Source organism: Cibotium barometz, chromosome 44 (assembly GCF_041138505.1).
Source record: "Cibotium barometz isolate CiBa-2024 chromosome 44, ASM4113850v1, whole genome shotgun sequence".
Taxonomy (NCBI): Eukaryota; Viridiplantae; Streptophyta; class Polypodiopsida; order Cyatheales; family Cibotiaceae; genus Cibotium; species Cibotium barometz.
In genome coordinates, this window is record NC_141089.1 from 30,582,153 (window position 1) to 30,590,946 (window position 8,794).

An 8,794-nucleotide genomic window follows, 5' to 3' on the forward strand; every position below is an offset into this window, starting at 1 on the left:
AAATTCCCTCCCCTCCATCAATTTAGCTCTATCACATGCATTTGTATTCTTTATGTAGAGAGAGAGAGATATATATATATATGTATATATCTTATGTTTAATAAACATCAAGAAGCTTGTCATATGAGAGAGAGAGAGAGGGGGGGAGAGAGAGAGAGAGAGATCCCTAGAGAGTCATAATGAAGTCCATATCTATTTTACTATTACTTATCATTTGTGTCTGCGATATCTTGTCCTTGAGATTATCCCTTGTAGTAACAATGCTCACCCTTAAAAATTAAAGGTGCATTGATAGAAATGTAAAGACTGCTGCTTCTAGCAATACGTAAGGCATATCATTTGATTCTTTAATGACATTGTGTGTGTGTGTGTCTCTCTCTCTCTCTCTCTCTCTCTCAAAGAAGCGATGCTCTTGCCATTAACGAGCAAGTGAAATTTTTAATCTTTGGTTATGAAGCCAGCACACGCTAAGGGCACGGATGACGACCGAAAATGTCATCCTCGGCGTAGAGGTGGTAGCAAAGATCATGATAAAATGGCTTATTTAAAGAGAATGAATTGTGGCTTAAGTAGGAGAATGGACGTAGAGGTGGTAGCAAAGATCAGGCTTAAATAAAGAGAATGAATGGACGTAAAATACTGAAAGCGTAGGTCAAATTCAAAGATGGCTGGAGGTTTCAAAGACGAGCCCATCACGGGTCTAATTTGGTATGGAAGTCCGCTCTTTTTTTTGTTCGACAGCTAGCTCTCTAATTCAAAGGAAGAGATCGGGTGATCGGCGAAAACGTGCCTGTTGAAGTCTTGGGGCGAAGGCCGATCAAAGAGCTACGCCCGGGGAGTCCCCCCCTACCATCCCTCGTAAACTATGATGTATGCAAGGCTATGTTGACTAACACTATGTGTGCAGCATGCATCCTTTAACAAATTGGTAAGTAGGTGCTATTTTGAACAGCAAAGTAAAATATGGTAAATGTAAGGCTAAGGTGACTATCACTTTGTCAACATGTGAGTGTGTTTGTCACATGAGAGAGAGATGGGAAAAAGAGAGATAGCGAGTGAGTCATAGTCAAGTCCATTATAATTTTATTGCTCGTTATCATTTTTGTTCGCCATTTCTTGTCCTTTAGATTATCCCTTGTACTAATTATGTCTAATAATGCTTACCCTTCAAAATTTAAGGCACATTGGTACAAATGTAAATAATGTCGCTTCTAGAAACATGTAAGGCATATTAGTTGATTTTTTAATGACATTGAGTTTGTGTGTGTGAGTGAGTTTTTGTGTGTGTGTGTGTGTGTGTGTGTGTAAGAGAGAGAGAGAGAAGGATATGTATATATCTTATGTTTAATAAATGTGAAGAAGCTTTTTTATGGTTGTAACTATTTTAATATGTTCAATGAGTCATTGATGCCAAAGTGGGTTCATGGGGGGCCAAGGATTTATGTGAAGATCGTACACAAAACATTAAGACATTTTCTCCAATTTGGGTATTAGTCAAAGACATTGTTACACACATCTGTGTGAAGTTTATAGTCATGAGGTTCATTTGTCTTGGAAATACAGGATATTCAAAGAGGTGATGCTCTTGCTATTAGTGATCATGTGAAATGTTTAATCTTGGGACTACGTTACGTTGGTAAAGAAAACAACACAAAGTAGAAGCAGTGTTACTACATGCTAAGGGCACGAATGACGACCGAGAATGCTGTCCTCGAGGTAAAGATGGTAGCAAAGATCATCATCAATGACTGCAAAGCGTTCCATTAAATATAATCCCCAGTGAAATCCATCATATGCTTCCTCTAACACTATAATTTTAATGCCATTCAATGGCCATCTCAATCCTCTTACACACTTCCCCAAATAAATTGGTAACTAGGTGTTGTGGTCACAACAAAGTATAATATGACATTTGCAAGGCTAAGTTGACAATCACTAAGGCATATCAGTTGATTCTTTAATGACATTGTGTGTGTGTGACTGAGTTTGTGTGTGTACACGAGAGAGAGAGAGAGAGAGAGAGAGAGAGAGAGAGAGAGAGAGAACGAAAACAATAAGGCATGATTTTCTTCGATGTGCGTATTGGTCAAGGTAATGAAGCCAGCACAAAGTTGGCTTAATTAAAGAGAATGAATTGTGGCTTAAGTAGCAAATTAGAAGAAGGGGAGAGTACTGAAAGCGATGTCGGTCAAATTCAAAGATGGCTGGAGGTTTCAAAGACGAGCCCATCCCGGCTCTTATTCAAAAGACGACATTTGCTCTAATTCAAAGGAGGAGATCGGGTGAACGGCGAAAACGTGCCTGTTGAAGCCATGGGAGTACATGCCCTATAAGAGGGCACACCCCCCCTACCATTTTTCGCAGTCCCTCGTCCCATTGCAGCCAGTACTCCACTTGGAACATAGCAGCAGTCCTAAGCTTTGCATCTTTTATATCATCAGCACCATCAATACCATGAGCACTACGGCCATCCCTCGCAAAATGGAGCGATCCGATGGTCCTGCCACTGTGCTGGCCATCGGCACAGCCGTCCCACCCAACGTCTTCTACCAGAAGGACTACCCCGACTTCTACTTCGACATCACCAACAGCAACGACAAGAGCGAGCTCAAACAGAAGTTCCAGCGCATGTGTAAGTGCTGCACTTATAACTCATGTTGTTTGAGCATTGAATTGCACGATGATCAGGCGATCTTATAAATTCGCATGTGCGCCAGCTTATCAAATTAGTATACTGCCTTGCTAATTAATTATGGATGGATGGACATGCTGCAATATGCATGCAGGTGACAAGTCGTGCATCACGAAGAGGCACCTCTATCTCAACGAGGAGTTACTCAAGGCAAACCCGAGCATATGCGCGTACTGGGAGAAGTCGCTGGACGTGAGGCAGGACATGGTGGTGGTGGAGGTGCCCAAGCTGGGCAAGGAGGCAGCTGCTAAGGCCATCAAGGAGTGGGGCCAGCCCAAGTCCAAGATCACGCACCTCGTCTTCTGCACCACCGCCGGGGTGGACATGCCTGGTGCGGACTGGGCGCTAACCAAGCTCCTCGGACTACGGAGCTCTGTCAAGAGGCTGATGCTCTACCAACAGGGCTGCTATGGAGGCGGCACAGCTCTTAGAATCGCTAAGGACCTGGCCGAGAACAACAAGGGCGCCCGTGTGTTGGTGGTGTGCAGTGAGATCACGGCCGTCACTTTCCGAGGGCCCAGCGACACCCACCTCGACAGCCTCGTGGGGCAGGCCCTCTTCGGCGATGGCGCATCCGCCCTCATCGTTGGCTGCGATCCCATCCCCCAAGTGGAAAGACCCTGGTTTGAAGTCCACTGGACGGGAGCTGATATCATGCCGGACAGTGACGGAGCCATCGATGGCCACCTTAGAGAAGTGGGCTTGACTTTCCACCTCCTCAAAGACGTGCCCGCCATCATCTCCAAGAACATCGGCTCCATCCTCAAAGACGCATTTGCCAAGGTGTTCCCGGATGATGGAGCTGATGAGCGGCCTCCAAGCTACAACGATATCTTCTGGATTGCCCACCCGGGCGGCCCTGCCATCCTCGACCAGGTAGAAGAGAAGCTCCAGCTTAACAAGGAAAAGATGGCTCCCAGCAGGCATGTGCTGGACCAGTATGGAAACATGTCTAGTGCTTGTGTGCTCTTCATCATGGACCACATGCGCAAGAAATCTGTTGAGCAGAAGCTCACCACCACGGGAGAAGGACACGAGTGGGGACTCCTCCTCGGCTTCGGTCCCGGCCTCACCTGCGAGACCATCATGCTAAGGAGTGTGCCCCTCCAACACAATTAGATTCCAATCGATAATCTTCATATATTACCGGGCGTACTTCCCAAAGAAGACCCAGCCTTTCTCTCTCATGAGACTAAATCGATAAAACGACAGCCATTGCTTCTTACTTATTGCTCCTTGTATGACAATTTCTTAGTTCCACCACCCATAAGGCACATTCTCCCTGGCTCTTTCAGAACCAATGAAGTTGTAAGCTGCTCAAACGTGCATTCTCTCGAATACTCTAGTAGCCTATAATAGATCCATTTTTAGGGCTTTATTCTGAGGGTTGGCTTCTCTATTGGAATCTCATTCGGACTACCAATTTCAATGATGAGAAGGGGAATTTTATGCAGAATAGGAGAATATAGACTGGACAGAATAAGAATGGTAATCAGCCTTTCACATATTATGTCGATTTTGGGTCAATTTTTTGACTTTTTATGCATGTTTTGCGGTGTTATTTGTATGCGATTTCTACTCTATACTAAGAGAGTCATAGTGAGTGGTTTAGCCTAAAGGAAACTCATATGGGTGTCTACATAATAAAAATAAATGCAACGAGCGTCGGAAACGAGGCCCGGACATCAAATTGACCCTTATTTTTCAATAACGGCCTCGCATGAGGGTGTAGATGACTTTATTTGTCAGACAGGAGAATTAAAGAAAGTTAGTTCATCACAAAACGAATAAAGTTCGCATGGGGTGGCCGGTATTCGCGAAACGTATCTTCTCTAATTTGGTTCGAACGCATGTTTTTAGAAAAGATTTTCATTCTTTGATGATATCGTGCATGATAATGTACTAACTCTCGTGGGCTTCTTTTGGGCTTCTTCCATATCCTTGAGGATTTTCTGTGCAGGATAGAGAGAGAGAGAGAGAGAGAGAGAGAGAGAGAGAGAGAGAGAGAGAGAGAGAGAGATTTTGAGATTTGGGCCGACCGTCCTTAGACAGGGAATGTCGGACAATGATTGTGATTTATGCCCTCTAGGAGCCATTTGGTATAGAACCTAGAGTGGACGAGATTTACTAGAGGCATACCCAGGATAGCAGCGACGTCCAGAGTGGTGGTTGGGTGGACGGGCATCAGAGAAAAGCCCTATTGGCTAGATCTTTTGTTGGTGAATATCTCTCTGATTTTTTTGAGGTTTTTGTATTGACGAATATTATTGTTACTTTGGATTGACGAATATTATTGTGACTTTGGATTTATAAACGAACATGATTTATTGAAAATCTCTTCGTTTTTTTGCAGTATGAGTGATTTTTTTCTATAAGGTTTGAGAAATTTTGTGTTAGAACATATAACAGAATATGGGTACGTGACAGTTGGTATGAGAGCGTAGGTTGGGCAATCTACACTTGATTACAGATATTGTAGGTCTTGGATGACTAATATTATTTTTTATTTTTGTGATATAGCCAAAAATTTCTTTCTCTTGAGAATTGTTTTGCAATTTTGTTGTACAGTCACAAGATGGCTGCACATGAAACAAATTCAGTAGTCAATCCAAAGCAAGAAGAGGAGCTTTTATGAGGATTATTACTACGTGTGGGTGTAACTCCAAAGGAAGTTATCAGAATTATTTGACAGGAATCAAGAATTGGAGGAAAGAATGAGAGTCATGCGCGCTCGAGCTTCCATGAATTTGAATGAAGAAGACAAAGATGACCGAGAAGATGGGGAGATGGAAGATCGTCTAAATTTTGATGATAGACATGGTCAACGAGAACGGCAAGGAGCAAGAAATTCTGATGAGCAGCAAGAAGAACCTAGTGAAATTCCTATAAGTGCTCAACCAAGAGTTGCTGCTTGCACAGGTTGGTTTCGACCTTTCAGTTCATCGAGCTATTAAGGAGTTGTAGGATGTAGTGCAAGCCATGAAAAATTCTATGGACACAGGATTCAAATCAGGACATGTAGATGATTTTTCCCTTAAACAAGTTACAAACAAAAGGTCACTACCAACCTTTGATGGAAAGAGAAAGAGGAGTGAAGAAGAGAAGCATGGATTCAGCAGCTTGAAGATTATTTTCGAACATGTAACTTCAGTGAGGAAACTAAGGAAAAGACAGCAGTACTTCTTTTTGAAGGTTCTCCAAAATTATGGTGGAAGTCTATTATGCATAGCAAGGACTTACGGAATGAGGACATCACGTGGCCTCTAATAAAAAGGCATATGATTCAGCATTACTGTCCACTTGAATACCATATGGAGAGAATGAATGAATTTTTAAACTTGGAACAGAGGGCACTTACTGTTTTGCAGAATATCATGATAAATTTTGCGACCCGTAGAAATATTCACCCTCATTAACAGAAAAGGAAAGGGACTCCCGATTTGTGAATGGCTTAAACAGGCAAATCAAATTTCTAGTTAAGGGTAACAAGCCAACTACATTATTCCAAGATGCTATGCTGCATGCCATGACATATGAACAGATGGAAAAGAATGAAGAACGTTTTAGAAATAAAAGAAAGAGATCAAATCTATTTTGTTGATGAGAAGGGGAATTTTAGGAATAATAGGAGAATGTAGACTAGACAGAAGAAGAATGGTAATCAGCCTTTCACATATTTGTCCCAGAGATGGTAGAAAAGGCACGACGTGAAGGCTTTACAAAGGGGTCATAGAAATTATCAGTGCAAAAACAAACCAACAACATGTGAGGAACGTGAGGGACTAATTACAAAGAATCGAAAAATAAGACATAATGTGCAGGAGAATGTACATGGATTTTCAAGTAATGACAATGCTCGTGGAGCAAAAGGAAAAGCTGCTGCAACCGTGGTGGCGCAACCGTGGTGGCCGAGGAGATTGAAGAATATGCACATGTCAATGGTGTTGTTCATGTAGGTAAGGCGGCAAACCGAGCTTCAATTATATGAATTCCTATCAAGATTGCAAATAATATTTTTCAAGTGTTGATTGACTCGGGAACCACCCATAGTTTTCTCTATCTCAAAATTGCCCACTTCTTCCACTCTTGTACTGTCACCCAATATGTGATTTGGATTAGCCACGTACTTCTTCAATAAGCTAATGTGAAATACATTATGTGCTTTAACGCCTTCTGGAAGTTGTAGGTAGCTTGTGTTCCAATCCTCTTAAGTAGCTAGAAAGGTCCTACAAATCTAGGTGTGCTAATTTCTTAAACTTCCCAAGTCTTAAAGAACTCTTCTTTGGGTTCACCTTTAACAATACCATTTCACCTTCATTGAATTCTCTTGGCTTTGTTCTCTTGTATGTATAACTCTTTTGACGACTTTGAGAAACTTTTATGCATTCCCTTATGTCTCTTGTTTGCATTTCCATTTCCTCAAGCATCTTTTTACTTATCTAAACCTTCCCAACAGGATCATACTGTAATATAGGTGATATGCAATATTTCCCATATAATGCTTTGAATGGAGACATTCCAATAGTAGACCGTGGACTACTATTGTATGCATATTCCACCATATGTTAGTATTCATCCCACTGTCCACGTTTATCCATGCAATACATTCTTAACATATCCTCCAGGATTTGATTCACTCTCTCTGTTTGCCCATCACTTTGAGGATGATATAAAGTACTCATATCAAGTGATGTTCCAACAACTTTAAAGAATGCCGCCAAAAACTTGAGGTGAATCGAGAATCTCGATCCGATACTATACTTTTAGGAATACCATGTAATTTGAAGATATTCTTCACAAATATATTTGCCACATCCATAGCGGTATATGAACTCTTGATAGGCAAGAAATGAGCAGCTTTTGTAAGCCTATCTATGTTGAAATATACAAGTGAATAGGGTGTGTGTGGGAACAAGCTCTTGGATAGAGGCTGTAAAAGAGGAGATGTAATTGTGAAAGAACCTGTGAAAAGGTGAGAAGAATCTACTGGGAGAGAATAATGGGTAGCATGAGGGAATTTAGGAGTGTGGAGATATTCAGGGAGATATTCAGGGAAAAGAGAAGAGGTGGAGAGAATCAGGCAAAAGGTGGAGATATTCTGGGAGTGAATCATGGAGAAATCAATGGGATTTGATGCTTGATGTAAACTCTATAAATTGAGGCATAGCCCTAATGAGAATTTGCTGGTTTTTGAGTATCCATGCCTACATTAATCTATTTGCTAATTATCCACTAATTACGTCTTAATCATTTGCTAATCACTTTGTTAATGATGTTGATTCTAGTGTATGATCCACCATAGCTCATCATTATGCTCAAATTTCAACATGGTATCAGAGCCATGCCTAGAATCAATTAGGTTTATGAGCCCATTAGTTAATTAATGAGGATTAGTAGATAATTAGCAAAAAATCAAATTTTTAGTGAGTTTTCCACTTTCCCCTTCACCCCCAGCCAGTGGAGGGTCTCTAGCACCTTGCACACATAAAATTATGGCACAAGATTTTAACACAAGCTAGCTAACATCTTTAGCTTCAAGCCTATCAAGACGGCGCAGCAAACCGCCAAACGGACGAAGCAGAATTTACGTTTTTGGCCGGTGCATTTTTTCTGAAGCAAATTGAAGATTTCTCCTTGCTCAAATCAAATCCTTCTAATTCCTCTTAGCCCAAGGGGTAATCAAGCATTCTCTACAAGCTGGTGAAGACAGAATTGAGTTTCATCAAGTCTACATTGAGATCCAAGCTCTTCATCAAATCTGCAGGTGACTTTGGTAAAACAGAGATTAAGCTTTCAATATTTGGTCAAATCTTGTGTTTCTTGCCTTAATCCTCTACTAGACTCATTGCTATTGATGCCTTTGAAAGAATTTGAGCTCATTTGAAGTGGAAGGCACCAGATCTAGACTCCCCGCATACTCTGTTTTCTGCACACAAAACAGAGCATTAATTTGCTAATCAGTGTTAATCACTGTACTTTGGTGCAATTGAGGGTTCAAATTAACCATTAGGTATTTGATACAAATCCCTAAAGCTTCAGATTGCAATTCGGAGTTGGTTTGATACTCCAACCATCCCGTACAAATTGGTTACCCTTGATTTA

The 8,794-nt window shown here is 41.4% G+C and overlaps 1 protein-coding gene across 1 annotated transcript; it reads left to right on the plus strand.

The window, feature by feature from the left end:
• The first annotated feature begins 2,259 nt into the window (after positions 1-2,259).
• LOC147613195 (chalcone synthase-like) lies at positions 2,260-4,317 on the plus strand. Its single transcript, XM_086782063.1, has 2 exons — positions 2,260-2,632; positions 2,787-4,317. The coding sequence occupies exons 1-2, from the start codon at positions 2,323-2,325 to the stop codon at positions 3,809-3,811; spliced, it is 1,335 nt and encodes a 444-aa protein (XP_086638189.1). The 5' UTR covers positions 2,260-2,322; the 3' UTR covers positions 3,812-4,317.
• Positions 4,318-8,794: the final 4,477 nt, after the last annotated feature.